Below are 16,611 nucleotides of genomic sequence, written 5' to 3' on the forward strand. Positions count from 1 at the left end.
CCTGAAGTGTTTACTATGGGGCTTTTCGATTCGTAGTCGTCCCAAATGCGATTGTTGGAATGGGGGGTTGTTCCTGATTATGGATTTTTGGCAATTTAGCTGGTACTTTGGCATGTGGAAAGTGCGGTCCAAGGAAATGGGTCGCACTTTATTTGCCCGATGGTAATTGTATTGGCTGGTGCGTGTGGGTGCGTTTGCCGCAGTGGGGTTTTGGCTACCAGGTACTGCGACTGCCACTCATGATGTTGTGTTTCATCGCCGATTGTAAATAATCTTTGCGACCTTCTGATGCTGGGGAGGGTGTGTTGGCGCTGATGCTACATTCCAAGCGTTATAAGCGCCGGTTACAGGCATTTGCTCCTGCCTTGCACTGCCTAGCATGACATGACATTTCGTTGAACTTGAGACACTACACCTATATTCGCAGCTTCCAAGCATTCTGCTAGCTTACCCGTACATCCTTCTCGAATGACAGGCTTGGTTTGTGCTAGAAGCTGCTGATCTACGAGGCCAAGGCCACAAACTCGCGAGATTTGCCCCCCTGGTTTTTGTTCCCGCCGCCAGTGACACCAACAACAAGAAGGATGCATGCACAATAGATTGAAACGGGCATCATCTTGACAAGAAGACTCCAAGCTGCAAGCGCAAACAAGTCAAGATCCATACAACAAGGTTTTTAACTAGCATAATCGTACCGAGAACACCCCCTTTCAATCACCACATGCATTCTGGCCATACCTGGCCACACCTACGGAATCCGGATCCGAACCAATCCCCTCCACCGACCCACAGCAATCTTAAAGAGGCAATCCAATTGCGTCAAAAGAAAAAGGGAATGCATTTTACGTCTTTCCACACCAGCAAAATGTTCCGCGGAGCAAGCAGCCCGAATCGCAATGACTGTTTTCCTCCCAAGACCGCAGTCACACTACCCGAATCTGCCGCGATCGGATCGGAATATGGGCTGCGCCAATGGGAAGCCAGAGATGTGCCGGAACGACACCCTAGTGGAGCGCGGGAGTTCGTGCCGCTCTTCGCGAACAGACACATGGGAGGGAAGCTAGGGCCCGGTGGAGTTTGCAGAAGTAGGCTGTGGAGACTACTGTGGCCTGTTTGTGGGCCGATGGTTCATGGGTGTCTGAATGTGTTTGCACTCGTAGTGTGAACCTGCGATGGCAAATACCGTGAAGGGGAAATTTGGCTGGCTTGGCTGCTGGACGACGCTGGTTGCCTCGTCACGTTTGGAGTGGTACTGAGTATTTGTAAGCGAGATTATCATTGATTGCTGTCACTTTTCATGTTCAAGACGTTGGAGGGTAACGATTGTAGAAGGAGATATGTATTGCTAGGGCGTCTATGATATAGTGTTAGCGTAGGACCTGCAACGACTCCTACTGTACGAGCCTTGGATGCTTTGAGTACTTCGTTGCAAGTGGGCGAGTCATCATCCATTATGAGCCGCGAGTCAACGACCTCGGGGTTTCGGCGTTACTATACTATGAAACTCATGACAAGATCTGGAATATCTTCGTAAAATGCTGTTCCCCATCTCGCTTGATCCGAATCATCACCACATCAATACTCAAAATCATCATCAATACTCGGGCCCTTGGTTTTGCTGACACTCTCTTGCCTCTGATACATCTCAGCAATCATGCGACTTGAGCTTGCTTGATCAGGTTTCTTGTCGTCTCTCTCCTTGATGAATCGGGGGAATCTCAGACTGACGCCCTTGCCGCCACCAGACACCTCATCCGCGGCAGCCCTATACCGTGGAGACAAGGTTAGATCGGCAGTCTTGACTTCCCAGACGTAGCGAGGCTCAAACCAGACATCGGGCTGGTCTTTGTTGCCGGTGGAATGAGTATAGAAGGGTTTGGGTCGGTCGATAACGATTTCGGAGAGCGTCTTGTGTAAAGTCTCGAGTATAGCTTCGGAGAAACCGGTACCGATGTTGCAGACTGTCTCGTACTTCTCGGTCGAAGGGTTGTAGCAGGCGAGAAGGAAGGCGCCATACCAGCTTGTGCGCTTACCCTTGCCGTAATACGCCCCCAGGACAACAAGATCCAGAGAGTCGCCTACGCCGGCAAGATAATCTTTCTTGACCTTGAGCCAATTCTGCGAGCGCTTGGACGGCTCGTAGAAGGATTCTGGTCCGTCCAGCATCTTTACCATGAGGCCTTCGCAGCCTTCCTTGACAGAGTCTTCGAGAAGAATTTGGATCTCTTCCAGCTCGTTGGTGTTGCCATACTTGGCGAGTGCGAACTCTCCTTCAATAGGTATAAAAGCTTCATTGAGATGCTCACGGCGCTCACGGAAGGACTTTGTCACGAGAGCCTAGGGTTGTTAGCGACAATGCAATGAGTAGGGATCAACAGGCTTACCTCGCCGTTCAAGTAGAGGAGATCGAAAGCGAATACGCAGACCTTGACCTTCACGTCCTCGACCTTGACATCTTTCCTCTTTCGCGTCATGAGCTGCTGGAATGGCAACACCTTCTTCTCCACCATGTCCCAAGCAACCGTTTCGCAATCAAGGACGAAGCTCTGAGTGCCTTCCTTTACCCAGGTAGGTAGCTTAGCAAGGATATCAGGGTATTTTTTGGACAAATCTTCAGAGTTCCGCGAGAAGATGTTGGAAACACCGCGGTCGCTCTTGCCGGCAGTAGGAGCCGCAGTTGCCAACTCCATCTTCGCGTCGTGTGATACGAAGTGTATTTGGGCACGCTCGCCATCATACTTGTACTCGCAGGTAAAGTCTTTGCCTTCGAAACGATCCAACACTTCTGTGATTGACTTTGTCGGTTTAGCAAGCATAGGTTTGAGCGGTACACCAGGTTGCAGGCGGCAGTTCTCTCGCAGGTTCATGATACCGTGCTCAAGCATAGCGGGTATGATGACTTCGTAGCTAGGAAGCTCACTGTAGACGGTCTTTAGCGTGGCTTCGGCCTTTGCCAAGTCTTCGGTCGATGGCGTCTTGCCCTCTTTTGACATCTCATGGAAGATCATAGCTTGTGCGACGGCTACCACCACAGTCCTCTCAGCAAGACCCAGTCGAAGCTTTCCCTCTAGTGTCCGGACGATGAACTTGGCTTCGCTAGGTCCACCTTTGTCTTTTTCAATGTCGACTTGCTTGCCAGAGTTGTGCGCATCAGCCGCTGATAAAAGCTTCTTGATGCCGTCCACCTTGCGTCCTTGGGCGCCTTGCCCTTCAACAGTGGCAATTCCCATTAGTCCCTTGCGAACGCCTTCTATCGTCAAAGCCTTGGGCTTAAACATAGTAGGCTGTTTGGATCGACTCTTCGCTGCAACGAGCCCAAGATCACCGATCTCGTTCTGGTCGCTCTTGATTTGTTGTAGATTGCGGCCAGTACTCTCGGAAACAGCCTTCATGATCAGAGACTCGCCAATACCAAGCTCGATGCCTGCGTAGTCGGCTGCGAGCTTGTTGACCATAAGCATGACAGTTGGGAGCATGTCGGATGGTGTCAGTCGCAAGACTTGGCGGAGGAAGAGTGAGCAGTGGGCGAGAATCTCCAGACGCTTCGTCGTCATTTCGATCTTCGAAAACGTTGTGCAGAGTGCGGCGTATGGCACTGACTCGCCCGGTTTCCAGTCAGGATACGGGTCCTTGGTGTTGGATGAAAGCGTTGTCTGAACCTTCTTCCTCGCCTTGATCTTGACCTCTTCTGGCTCCTCCTCTGAGCTCACGATCTCTTCCCCTTCCTTGTTCGAGTCGGCATCATCCTCGGGTACAGGTGACGATTTTGCCTCTCTTTTCTTGCCCTTAGCGACCTTGGCCGGTGCTGACACTTCTTCGTCGTCTTCCTCTGGGGTTGCAGCTTTCGGTTTGGCAGCGGCCTTCTTCGACTTTGCTGGTGCTTTATCGGCCTTGGGCTTCGCAGCTGCTTTCTTCGGCTTTTCCTCCTCCTCCGCGGGCTTTCTCCGTTGTCTTTTCGATGGGGGTTCTTCTTCAGACTCCTCCTCTTCCTCTTCTTTTATTTGCCTCTTCTTTCCAGTGTCGGAGGTTGTGCTGTCGACTTCCATCGCATCCTCGTCTGCCTCTACCTTCTCCTTGGCTGGTGCTCTGACGTCTGCATCTGAATCCACATCGTCATTCTCTTCTTTCTTCACCTCTTCTGGCGACGATTTAGGCTCTTCGTTGACCTCTACGTCTTTCTTTGTAGGCTTCGGCCTCGTGGAGAAGGAGAGTTTCGACTGTTGCTTCGCTGCGTCGCCGTTGGGTTTCCCGAAGAACTTTCTGCAGACATTGTCAGCATTGTAAAGTAATGGTGCAGGAACAATTGAATGCTGTCGCCGCACCCTAAAGTAGTCTGAGAAGACTTTACATACCCGAGAGTGGCCTGCTTGGGAGCCATGGCTACGAAAGTGCGAGTGTCGTGTGCGCCACCAGGCTGCTGAGGGAAATTGGAGCGTAGGAAGATGGCAGATGACTGAAGCAACCGGATTGAGGGCGATGCCTTCAAATAGAGTCGGGTTGTTGAAGGGCAACAGGCAGCGAAGCGGAGGAGCATAGTGTTCCAGGCGGCAGGCGCGTCCACGGGTATCAAAGCGCGCCTCCTACGCGCTTGCCAAACGCGAACCTCGAGCGAGCGGACCCTTGCTGATATGGCGTTGAAGGGAAAAACGAAATAGGCGCCTTGCAGTCTACATTATATTTAAAATACAGTTTTTCTGAAATGCAAAGGCAATATAGCCCTCTCCGCTTTTTCTTTCTCTATGGTTTTACTTTGTAGAGGTAGTTGTCTAATATTTCCCTTGAATGGGGTGCTGACATCATTACACGCCATGGACTAGGCGGCATCTCCAGCATTGACATTTGACAACTTTGCAACTCTACAATACCTTATACACTAATATTAACTGTTTTCAAGCTGGCGAACTACTTTTGGAAACGTTCGGAGCCGTCTACTTCCACCACCCCCTCTCAGCCATCGCCGCCGCCCAAAATGTCTAAACCATCTGCGCAACCTCGCCTCACGCCACAATTCTGCTTCAACCAAACCGCACTGCGAGGTGAGCACCCTCATAAACTTGCTAGCCAGCTCACTAACTAATGCGCAAGTCGGCTGAAACAGACTTCCTTCGCATATCACGCGGCGCAATCGACGACTCCATAGCACAGAACCTCAACGCCCTCCTCACACCAGCACAACGCGGCTTCGATCCTACTTCTACAAGCACACGACAGCTGCCGTCGCCCGATCACGGTCGGTCGCTACAGCCAGAGCAATGTGAGGGGTTCAAAGAGAAGGTGCTGTTTCCAAGCTGGGCAGTGCGATCAGACGTCTTAGACTACTGCGCGGGTGTCGCGACATCACCAGACCCAGACGACCCAGATAGTGTACTACGGCAGATTGAAGACGCCAAAGCGAGAGAGAGGACTGTAGATGAGCGGTTAGATCCATACTCGGGACGCTACTTCCCACAGGAGGCGAGGACAGAAAGCTTGGCTATGCTCATGCGCAATGAGAGGGCAGTGGAGAAGATCATACGGATGAGGACGTGGAGTATGCTGGGTGAACGGTGTGGCATGACGAGCGAGTCTGCTGAGGTGGCGTTTGACAAATGGAGGGATACACAACGGCGATGAGGTGGGCTTGTGTAGACGATGCATAGATTCATACATAGTGTGATGGAGCATACAATCTCTTCTCTTCGCATATCGAGACGCAGCCACAAGGACTGGGTAGAGAACGTGAGGTGCAGCCAGCTACAGGGCCGATCCCGCGCCACCAAGCGCATAGAGAGCGAACTGCATAGCCCAGCTCAATCCTGACCTTGCCCGTAAGGAGTACAGCAACTGCAGTCATAGTTCACTCAGGTGTTGCGTGTCGGTAGAACATGACGATCCAGGGTGTCGCATCGCGCTGAGCTGAGCTGGTTCGAGATGCCCTACAAAAGCTTCGAAAAGTTCTGCGCAACGACTGGCACATAAAGCAGAACAACAGGGCAGTAGTCAAGCGCTGAAGCATCATCTTAACGAGAACTTCGACGAGGCGTCTGTGCAAAGCAATTTCTTCACGAAACAAAAGGTGTCCCACACCATCCCACAACTCCAATCCATCTTTTCACGGATAATTGCAATTGGTAAGGAAGACGGGCGGATATCGATCTACGGGGCCGGGAACGGAGAACTGTCCACAGAGAATGGAGGGACAACTCTCAGCATGCCACTTGCGTGGAGCCACGATTTTTACATAGGATGTAGATTTCCTAACTGATGATGAGAAAAGGAAGGGAGGGACGGAGGTGTGCGTGGTTTTGTATGCGGTGCCAAGGAGCTAGAACTTAGATTAGTCAGCACTGCGCACAGAGGATCGCAGGTTTGGATGGGAAAAGTTCGGTGGTGGGGCACGCGGCGGGAGAGGTTGGTAGAGTGGGCGTTGGCCGTGCGAGGTGAAAATTGGAGACGGGAGCGCGAATATCAGCCTGTGACGGGATAGCTTACGTTCAAAGTGAAGGCCGAGACTTCAGTGACGCCATTCAGATTCATCGCATGCGCAGGTTCAGGGTAGAGGTCAAGGCTCAATCATAGTATGGTTTCACGGCAAAGACAATAGTCATGGGTTCATGCATGCATTCAAGCTAGCTAGACCCATTGTTCATTCCATCGAGATTCCGTAAGATCGTGATTCATGACAAGCCGTCTTTCGACAGCTCGCCATGACGTAACCCAGCAGACGTAACGACCAACTCTCTAGTAGAGACGCTTGGGGGGGCTCATGGTGGCCTTGATGGTCAAGGAGCCCACGTTCTGCCATCCCTTCTTAAGAAGCGAGACGAGGTAGTTGATGGCCAACATGATGTTACCGATCAGCTCGTCCTCGGTCATGCCAACGTTGCCGATAGCGACACCCATGCACAGAACCTTCTTCAACTGGAACTTGATGGTGGACTTGACTTCGTTCATCTTGTTGGCGAGGTCCTCGGCGTGGGAGACGGGCGTGGGGAACTTTCCGGCCTTGGAGAGACCGGGTCCGAGGAGACGGGGAATCTGCTTGATGAGGGCGTCGGAGGCAACGAAAGCGTCGTACTTCTTCGCGAGCTTCTTGATGAGCTTCTTGTTCTTGTTGAGCTTCTTCAAGTCCTGTAGGATTGTTAGATTTGTCTAGGCTGAGGACCTCAGAGAGTGCTTACATCAGTGCTCATGGCATCGACACCATGGTGCTTGGCACGGTCAATGTCGTGCTGGTCACCGAGAACGCAGATGCTCATGCCTGGAACTTGTTAGCATGCGCTTCTCATCTGCGCACCGGTATCGACCTACGAGGACGGGGAAGGGTGGGAAGCTTGATGGTTCCCGAGAAACGCTTGTCACGCTGGGGGTCGTAGTTCTTGAGGCCGATCTGGAGCTCGACGGTCTCAAGGAAGTTCCTCTTCTTGGTCTCGTTGGAGTACTCAAGGAGCTGTTGAACGTTCGTACGAACGCCGGCGACAGAGATTTTCGACATGTTGGCTGATGTGTCTCCCAGAGGATATCGTTTCCTTTGGTGGCTCTGTAGCGGTGGTGGTTGAAGAAGAGGGAAGCGAAAAGTGGCGGCCGATTTGTCGCTTGACTGTGGCCGTTTCGCCGCTAGCGAGGCCTGCGCTAGTCTGTTTTGGGCGACTGATCGCATTGTCACTTTCCAAGGTTGACATGGAAAATGACATCTTCTACATGCACATGTTCTCTGCAATAGACATCGCCGTCAAATTGTGTCCTAAAAGCATATGTCACATGTCGTTCCACGCATACCCCAGACGAGTTGCATCGAATACCTTCAGGTCACTTTTGGCACTCATGAAGAGTACATCACAACTAGCTCAAACAAAGTATCAATGAAGCATGCTCCTGCATTCCTCGCGTGCATGAAGAAAACAATATATGATACTGTACACTTGACTTTTCCTCCTGGAATCCGTGCATTGATGAGTGCACTACGCCATGCAATGCCCGAAAACTCCTCGCCATAACCATGAGAGTAAGAAGAAGAGAGTTAATAAACGCAAGTGAAAGGAGTAGCACCTGCACCAAGCACAGTGTTGCTACGGGGTATCCCGTGTGAGAAACCCTAACGCCGTAACCGTCCACCATTTTCGTAAGCCTAATCCGATCGCAACTGAGGGGTATGTCGTCTACGCGTGCTGCCGCGCCAAATGAAGCAAAAGCCGAAGCTAGAAATATACAAAAGGCGAAGGAGAGGTATTCAAGATCATCGAAGGTACCTGTGCCAGATTTGCAGAGGAGGTGTTTTGTGCTCCCCCTTGCATGTCTCCTAGTGCATGAGCTGCTGGTTGTTGGCGGCATCGACGACATTGTCGGAGAGGTTGATCAAGAGCTGAGCAAGACAGCGCTTAGTGGCCGCGTCATCTCGGAGAACAGAAGAGAAGGTGGCGTCACGGAGAGGTTCTGGTAAGCACTGGCGAAGCGCCTCGCGAGCACGAGCGTTGTCGCTCAAGCTGGTAAAGTTAATCACAAGTACAAAAGACGGACATGGAGTGTGCGTACCGAAGGAAGCATCTAACAACGTGCTTGAGCAGGCGAACGGTTTGCTGTTCCACAAGCTGGTTGACCATGTTGCTGAGTACGGTGCCGACAGCATAAAAGCGCTCGTAGGTCTGACAGATGTAGGCAAGACCGATGTCGTCTAGCAAGATCTTCTGGACGATGAAGATTGCCACTGTCTTGCTGAGCTCCGAGCCAGTCTCCATGATACGAAGGCAAAGCGGGATGATCTCAGTTGTGAGGAGGAAGTTAATCACTTCACTAGAGTCGTTCTTCACAAGAGCGCCAATGACACCGAGAGATGTAAGACGCAGGTATTCGAAAGGCCGCGACTTGGACGTTGTGTTGAGGAACGGGTAAAGGAAGAGTGGGATGTGCGCTGTGAGTGCATTAGCTACGTCGCCTCGGTGTGGTGTCTGACCTACCGCTTAAGAATAGGCCGCGAGTTTCGGTATGAGAAGCGACACACTGGAGAAGCGCAAGAGCGTTGCAGACACGGTTACTAGCAGCGGCGGTCAATTGCGAAGGGTTGAGCAATGGGTAGACGGAGATGATCTCTTGGAGGAGCGAGGCCATTACACCTGGAGTCGTTAGTATCCCGTCGCATTTCGACAACACAATACCCGTACCGAAAGAGTGCCAGAGGATCAGAGCCAACTCAGGAACTTGTTCTCGCTTCTTACTCAATTCAAGAAGAGCAGCCTCACGCGTGGTAGGCTTCATGAGCTGGGCTATCCACTCCAAGACGCGCCTGTTCTCCTCTGTCATTCCGATATCGGTGGTCTGGACGTCGTTCGCGGGTCCGCGGGGGACGGCGTTGTTGCCGGGAAGGGCGGTGCCATTGCTGGCGGCGAGTTGTTGGTGGTACTGGCGCTGCGCAGCCGCCTGGACAGCCTGGGCCTGGTGTTGAGCGTGCAGCTGGGCGGCCTGGGCTTGATGTTGACCGTGCTGGCCTACATGGTGCTGCGGTTGCTGGTGATGGCCATGGGCTTGAGCTTGAGCGGGCCAGTCGCCGTACTGCTGCTGCTGCTGCTGCTGTTGCGCGAGGAAATGTTGCATTGGCCGCGGTACCGACAGGTTCGTATTGGTTGAGGGGTAGAGGTAAGATAAGAAGGTTTGCGCGACTTTATATAAGTCGCGAGACAGTAGTGCTTTCGGGTCACGCGGTGCACGTGGGAAGTCGGACGTGGTGAGAGATGTTGGGTTCGCAGTCAGTAGCCGGGACGTCAAGTGTGTAGTGAGTGGAGGGTATGTAAGGCTTGGCGGGGAGAGTTGTGGCCTGGCGGTTGACCCCTGTCGCGCGATCGGGCAGTGGCGCTTCAACCAAAACACTTTATAGCAACCGCCCGCCAACGGCTCCACCACCGTCTGAAGGCGAGCTCCAGTCTCAGGGCGACAAACACGGAGCAGAGCTTGTAGATGACCCGCCTTCTTGTAAACAGCATCCTAACGAACGGCTGAACCTAGCAGAAGACATTAGTTCTGGGACTAAACAATACTATACAGTTTGTAAACCCCAACGCGACAAGTACAAGAAGGTTGATGCTAATTAACGCGGCGGAAGCAGAAAGGTTAATGCAGATCAACCCAACCCCGGTGTCGCTACTAATACTACTAATACTGTGTCTATTCCAGCCCATGTAGCTAGAGCTCCCTTAGACCGCTCTTCAACTGCGCAAGAGCTCTAGGATCTACGCAAAAAACACGGCGCAGAGCTTGCAGATAACTCGCCTTTTTGTAAAACGCATCTTACAAAATAGCTTAATCTAGCCGAAGATACCCATTCTTAGAAGCAATACTATGCAAATTGTAAACATGTACGCGAAAGGCGCAAGAAGGATAATGCAAATCGACCTAACAGGAACCACAATCGCGACAAGAAATCCAAGCGGCCCTATAGTGCTTTATCGGCCCCAGCAATTGCACGCTATCTCAACGATGTAGCCCGCAAGGTGACCACATCCTTGTTGATCAGAATGCTCAGAATTATGAACATTAACACAATACGTTTCAGCTTGGGCATGGAAGATGGTATGCCTTTGGGGATCGAAACCCTTCAAATGCGGAGGAGTTCACGCAAATATGAACGATGACCGTTGTTGCCCCCACAATGCCCCGATCTTGTGTTCATGCCGTACCAGTGGGATCAGAAGCAGAAACGTAGCTGGGATTCCACATCTGAGCGCGAAAAACACAGTTTTGCATATCGCCCTAAGAGTGCACCACCGGACTTTGCACTCTGTGCGCCAATACGTCTGCTTTGTCGAAGCAATTTCTCCGGACAGTGGAGCATATTGCACCCAGATGACGTTTGTGTCATTCTGATCACGTATGAAAATGTGCAAAAGGGCGTGGGTACCATTGGGAACCCGGACGCATCACCTTTACCAAATCTGCGCTGTGAGTATCGAGTTGATACACTCGTATTCGTGGATATGATGTCTTTGGATATCGCGCCGTCACTAATGCCAAACTCCATTGCACGTTATTCAAGAAAAGATCTGAACACCCTGGAGCCTACGTTGACGTCAGATCATCTACTTTGCATATTTTCATCTTGATGTAGGCTGCAAACCTGTACAGCTTCTTCCTTGTATGAGGTGATTGTGCGTATGAATTGGGCGTTGGCATCTAGAAGCAGTTGAGAGATATGTGCTTCTGCCAGATATCCGCGGGCCGATGGAAGACGCATGATTTGAGCGATGAGATTGTCGAACAGTATAGATGTCGACATTGTTGTGGTAGTGATTGAGTCTATTCTGTCCGACCCTGCAGATTTCGTTACTGAGGAGTACCGTCGTACCTGGAAGGGTTTCATGTCATCCCGACCTATTTAATTACTGAGACCTTTGGATCATTTCACTGATCGATAGAGATTAATGGGTGACGATGTTCTTCGTAAAGTAGAGTGGCTCAGTGCAGGTAAGGTCTAACATGCACTGTGGGGCCTTACCAATACTGCCATCTTTTGTAGATCGTGCGACTCGCTCATCAGTTTCTGAGGTTCCGCAATTGAACTTTAGTACTCGGGAAGTCGTAAACATACCGACGGGCAGCTCTCACGCGACAGCCGCGCCGTCAAGACTCTCATCACCTCCCTGAACACCGTCCGCGGGCTCAGGAAGCAAACAAAAGATATTTAGCAGCTGTTGTATGAGTCCTATCTTGCATCGATTGCCGAGATCAAGAAAGTCTGGGATATCCTGAACGCCTGGAGCGCTGACGCTTGCGACCGAAGCCGGGGCTACATGAACCACGCCATTTATCGCTGGCAACATAGTCCAGCAGGATGCGGCGGATCGGTATACATCTCTCGAGGAGTTCTTCTTGCCAGGACTCCGTCATGTGGTTGGAATTGAGTAAGCAATCGTAAGTGAAGACTTTTGTTATCGGGAACTCACACGTACAGCGTGACTAATATATACGATAGACCAAGGATGCATATCTCTTCATCCTGACAAGATGTTCTGGTACTAGCGATATCGATAGCAACGATGGATTGTAGGTCAACGACGATCCTCAAAGCCGCAGGGTGGTACCGGTATGTCTGATATATCCTTGTCAAAGGCAGGCGCTTCTGAAGGACCATCTGTATTGAACAAGACAAAAGGAATGGACGCGGCCTTATCTCGTCAGCTCCGTGGCCTGTCTGTAAACGCAGGGCTTGCTAACAAGGGGTTGATATCTGGTCCGAACCGAGGAACCACCGCACGCTCGCTTGCGCCTGAACCTATTCGATCACCTCCACCTCTCTCGCCGGCGCTGTTGTCTAATAACTGGCGCGCAACAGCTCGTCCAGAAGACTCCTCAACAGCGCGTCCACACGCCATCTCATCGGACTGAAGGGGTCGTCCCAACGAGACTGGGTCTACGCCGCTCTCAGGCTCCAGCACTGTTGGACGATCCAATGTCTGCCTGACCTTCGGCCGCCTACGGCCGCCTACGGCCTGGCATGTCTCTGTAGTGATGGAACTGTATACAGACAGCCTCACCATGGTAAAGCTGCTGAGACAGCTATATGTTGCCAGTAGCTGCACCTGATTCACGGCAAGGGCCCAGAGCGAACACACTCCGCAAGAATAGTCAGAAAGCTAATCAACATTTATAGAACGAGATCTAAGACCTTCTCGTCTCGTCTGCTACCAACCGCTCGAACCCCTACTGAAGAATAACAGAAGAATAAACATATGAGATTCGTGGGTGTTGTAACCCGTAAACGGTGCTTCAGCAAAACCCTCCACACTAAAGAATTACAACTCACATAACAAAGCTCGTAGAAGTGAACATGCTTACCAATGCCGAGAATAATCAAAACACGCCTAAACTCCTTCCCTGTCTCGACTAGACTATCAGAGTCTTAGCTCTGATAGAATAGTCTGAGCCATATTCTTGTATTGCCATGTACCCCCATCCACCTTCTTAAACTGGATGCCGTGCAGCGTCAACAGCGGAACCTTGACGATCAAGATCTCGAACACCAGACTCATGCTAGAGCCCATGTCGCTCTGCACCTGCGTCGATGTTTCGCCCGCCGCTAGTGCGCGTCTTGGTCGTCGCTCGTCCCGTTCTTCGCTGCCATCAGACTCGTCGGTATTCGTGTAGCTTTGATCCGCAGGCGATGGCCGTGATCGCGATTTCGGTGTCCCAGGTGCTCGGTGATTGTCTCGGAACTCGTCACGATCTCTGTCACCACCCATGAAGCCCCCGAAACTAATCTTTCTCTTGTGCCCACCACTCGGTGGGGACGCTGGCGAATCCATGGGTTTGTTCATGTCGATGCTAGGCGCATGTCGGCATCGGAAGCCACCTTTGACTTCGGTCCACTCAACACCAAGCTGGTCGAGCACCCTTATTAGATCATCCTGAATGATAGGAAGTGGCTTGGTGCTCGTCGTTGAAACGCTGAAAAGACCTTTGAGGAACACAGGCTTCACAGCATCTGGACTCCGACTAGCTTCCGCTTGCGCTTCTGCAAGCTCTGCATCTGTCTCTTCGGGTACGTTGGCTTCCTTTGCTGCCTCCCTCTTCATTCTCCTCGCTTGAATACTTTCTCTCCGCGCATGGCCAAGCGATTTCGCCCGGGAAGCTTGCATGGGCCGTGGGCTAGAAGTGAGATCGTCGGAAGCAGCATCGTTGTTTGGTCGAACTTTGTTTGCGCTCAGCTCGGACCTGTCTGTTCTGTCTGATCCACTCGTGGGCGGAGGGTTTCCAGGGTCTTCCGAGGATCGACCGCGTCGACTGAGTCGTCTCCGGAGATCAGCCGAGTTGACGCTGGTGGAGCGGCCGAGTGCCTTTAGTTTCCGCGCAGCGCTGTTGCCAGTCCCGGGAGGTGAGAGTAACTCGGGCTGATTGTTGGCGCTGTCAGGAAGATACGAGGCAGAACCCCCTTCGCGACCGCGCGGTCTTCGAATGCTGAAGCTCTTTCTCGGCACTGTGGCTGGCGCTGGCGCCGGTGCGGGTTCGGCGGGACTGGAAATTGCGACTGCTGGAGTAGGTGGAGGCAAGGGCTCAACGGTCCGGTCCTTCTCATGACTCCTGTACTTTCTGGTACTGAAGCGGCGCAACAGACCTACGGCAGCACCCTCTTTCTTTGGCTGCTCGACCTGAGGCGGCAATACTGGGGGCGGGTTGTTTAGGTCGACTCGTTTCAGACCTTCGGTGATGTCATCTTCGCCATGGGTCCTAGCTCTTGGTCGCGACCTTCCGCCTGTGGGCTTTTCGCCTACCATCTCGTAAGCAGCGGAGTTGGTGTACGCCGCTGGCGGCGGCGGAAGATCTGGCATCTTCAAAGGTTTCTCGTCGGGCTCCTGAGGCATGGCGACAGGACCTGGGTTGGCTTCCTGTCGTTCACGATCTCTCTTCTCCTTGACCAAGAAGTAGACTGAGAGGAGAGGACTGTATGCGTTGACTGGATCCATTCCCCGCTGGATGTCCTCAGACGACGAGGCAGTCAACTGCTCTCGACTTCCGATTGACGTGCGTCTTTTGTAAAAGTCGAACATGCCCCTCTTCTTCTCCGCTTCTGGTGTTTGTGCAGTGGCCTTGCGCGCAGCTGTTCGCACGGCGCGTTGGTATTCCTCTGACTGAATGACGTTGGTCAATTGCGTAGTGATGTACTCCGTCGTGCCGAAGTCGAATCCCTGCATCTTCTCGATAATCTCGCTGTCCAGGGGTAGTTGCACGGGTTCTCTATGGGGCAGGTAGTTTTCCGGAGGGCTATTGAATCCCTTGGTGAGCCAGGGATGGCTCATGATTTCCGAGAGGGTCAGTCGTTGGGTCGGGTCAGTCTGCAGCATTCGGTGAATGAGGTTGCGGCATTCTGGCAAGGTTAGCTGAGTATGAAATCTGGAATCGGCGTAACATACCTGCGGACAGCCATGGGGGGTAGTCAACATGGCCTTTCTTAATCTTGGCATGAAGCTGTGGCATGCTCTGGTCGTCAAACGGCACCTTTCCGCAGACCAGGACGTACAGCACGATACCAAAACTCCAGACGTCGACCTCCGGGCCAGTGTATTGTTTGGCCTGGAGAAGTTCGGGCGCGGCAAAGTACAGACTTCCACAGAATGTCTTGAGCTGATTCCTAGGTGAGAACAAGTTACTCAATCCAAAGTCAATAATCTTGATGTCGCCCATCTTGCTGATAAGAATGTTCTCAATCTTGAGATCTCGGTGGACGATGCTGTTCCTGTGGCAGTAGTCAAGGGCGCTGGCAATTTGTCGAGCGAACTTGCGCGCCTGCTTTTCCTTGAGGCGGCCGTGAGAGATGATGTAGTCGAGCATCTGTCCACCGTTGACGAATTCGAACATCATGTACCAGTGGAAGTTTGTGCGCACGACATCCTTCATGCCGCATATGTAGGGATGGTTCAGCAGACTGACAATGGCAGCCTCTCTAGCGGTTCGGACTTCTTTGGAGTGGTCGGCTCGTTCACGGTCGGCGGCGCTCTGGTGCTGGTCCTGGGACAGTCGCGGGACGATCTTGACGGCCGCCTATTGATGATTAGCACGAGGTGTTTCTACGCTTGAGTTGAAAGCGCCATATTCATGCCCCACGTTGTAAAGAACCAACGCCAGAGGTACACACCTGCTCCCCGGTCTCGGCATTCTTGGCCAGCTTGACCTTTCCCATGCTGCCAGCGCCAATTGTCTTTCCGAGCGCCCATGTTCCGGTGCTGGGTGCGGTGATGGTGGTCCTGCGCTTGTTGACGGGCTGAGGCTGGCCCGGCCTGGCTTCGGCAGCTACGCCATTGACGGGCATTGCGGAAGTCGTCGACGCGTCAGACGCATACCGCGTGTGGCTCCGGCGGGTGGCTTCGGTGCGGCCTGGGTCTTCGCTGCGTCGTGAAGGCTGTTCCTGGGCGACGTTGCTCTGCTCGTAGTCTCTGCGGGCGACGTTGGGGAGGCCGCCTTGCTGATGGCGGGTGGGCGCGTGTCCCGGCGGGCGGCTGGCGGTGGTCTGGCTCTGGGAGCGATGGGGGCGGTCGATGGATCTGCGCGACGAAGAAGAGTTGCGCACGACGGCGGGCGATGATGGGGCGGCGGCCGACATGGTGAATGCTCTGCCTCTACCACGGTTACGCGCAACGCAGGGAGCAGATGCGGGCCTCGATTAGCACAGACGCACTGGGCGTGGAGCGAGCGCAGAGCCGGCCACAGCAAGGCTATCGTGACAATGTGGAGAGATTACTTTGCTGTCCTCGGTGGGTACTGCGGCGTAAGGGTACAAGAGGTTAGGGGCCGGTAGATGGCAGTCGCCAAACTTGGCACCGGCGGGTGTGTTGGTAGGCGTCTGCTGGGACGGATGCAGCTGTGCAGCCACATGCAGCACGGGTTACAGCAGAGAGATGCACGATCGACGTCGAGAGCAGCATTTATGGCGCCCGCCCGAGTGCATGTGTTGTGTTGTTATGGCTATTTCTGGGCGGAGGTCAAACGCGATAGCTCCCTCTCTCCATGCCTAGCTCGTCGCCCAACGCCAGGCCACCGTCGTGGGGTAGGTTTTTGTTCGGGACAATGCGTCCACCCTGTTGCTACGGTATTCCTTGTCTGCATTCATACCTGTCAAAGAAGCACGTCAGGAAGCACGGTTTTCTCTGTCGT

At 52.8% G+C, this 16,611-nt stretch overlaps 5 protein-coding genes across 5 annotated transcripts; 1 reads left to right on the forward strand and 4 right to left on the reverse strand.

The window, feature by feature from the left end:
- Positions 1 to 1,220: 1,220 nt before the first annotated feature.
- On the reverse strand, positions 1,221 to 4,378 carry BKA58DRAFT_448934 (uncharacterized protein; the record flags this gene model as incomplete). Its single annotated transcript, XM_046174292.1, has 3 exons — positions 1,221 to 2,337; positions 2,385 to 4,256; positions 4,349 to 4,378. 3 exons carry the CDS (start codon positions 4,376 to 4,378, stop codon positions 1,576 to 1,578), a joined length of 2,664 nt encoding a protein of 887 aa, XP_046021539.1. The 3' UTR covers positions 1,221 to 1,575.
- A 259-nt stretch (positions 4,379 to 4,637) lies between these two features.
- Positions 4,638 to 5,707, forward strand: BKA58DRAFT_392879 (caffeine-induced death protein 2). Its single transcript, XM_046171037.1, has 2 exons — positions 4,638 to 5,036; positions 5,099 to 5,707. The coding sequence occupies exons 1-2, from the start codon at positions 4,970 to 4,972 to the stop codon at positions 5,611 to 5,613; spliced, it is 582 nt and encodes a 193-aa protein (XP_046021540.1). The 5' UTR covers positions 4,638 to 4,969; the 3' UTR covers positions 5,614 to 5,707.
- Positions 5,708 to 6,583: 876 nt separating this feature from the next.
- BKA58DRAFT_346489 (60s ribosomal protein-like protein L10A) lies at positions 6,584 to 7,548 on the reverse strand. Its single transcript, XM_046168431.1, has 3 exons — positions 7,291 to 7,548; positions 7,161 to 7,240; positions 6,584 to 7,110 (listed from the first exon to the last, which is right to left on the reverse strand). The coding sequence occupies exons 1-3, from the start codon at positions 7,472 to 7,474 to the stop codon at positions 6,721 to 6,723; spliced, it is 654 nt and encodes a 217-aa protein (XP_046021541.1). The 5' UTR covers positions 7,475 to 7,548; the 3' UTR covers positions 6,584 to 6,720.
- Positions 7,549 to 8,127: 579 nt separating this feature from the next.
- BKA58DRAFT_46859 (cell differentiation family, Rcd1-like-domain-containing protein) lies at positions 8,128 to 9,781 on the reverse strand. The gene is made up of 4 exons (XM_046175115.1): positions 9,138 to 9,781; positions 8,934 to 9,089; positions 8,512 to 8,887; positions 8,128 to 8,462 (listed from the first exon to the last, which is right to left on the reverse strand). The coding sequence occupies exons 1-4, from the start codon at positions 9,565 to 9,567 to the stop codon at positions 8,279 to 8,281; spliced, it is 1,146 nt and encodes a 381-aa protein (XP_046021542.1). The 5' UTR covers positions 9,568 to 9,781; the 3' UTR covers positions 8,128 to 8,278.
- Positions 9,782 to 12,589: 2,808 nt separating this feature from the next.
- Positions 12,590 to 16,485, reverse strand: BKA58DRAFT_472880 (uncharacterized protein). The gene is made up of 3 exons (XM_046175296.1): positions 15,596 to 16,485; positions 14,874 to 15,501; positions 12,590 to 14,827 (listed from the first exon to the last, which is right to left on the reverse strand). Exons 1-3 carry the CDS (start codon positions 16,058 to 16,060, stop codon positions 12,858 to 12,860), a joined length of 3,063 nt encoding a protein of 1,020 aa, XP_046021543.1. The 5' UTR covers positions 16,061 to 16,485; the 3' UTR covers positions 12,590 to 12,857.
- Positions 16,486 to 16,611: the final 126 nt, after the last annotated feature.

The sequence above is a fragment of the Alternaria rosae genome, assembly GCF_020736505.1.
Source record: "Alternaria rosae strain MPI-PUGE-AT-0040 chromosome Unknown BKA58scaffold_10, whole genome shotgun sequence".
Classification (NCBI taxonomy): Eukaryota; Fungi; Ascomycota; class Dothideomycetes; order Pleosporales; family Pleosporaceae; genus Alternaria; species Alternaria rosae.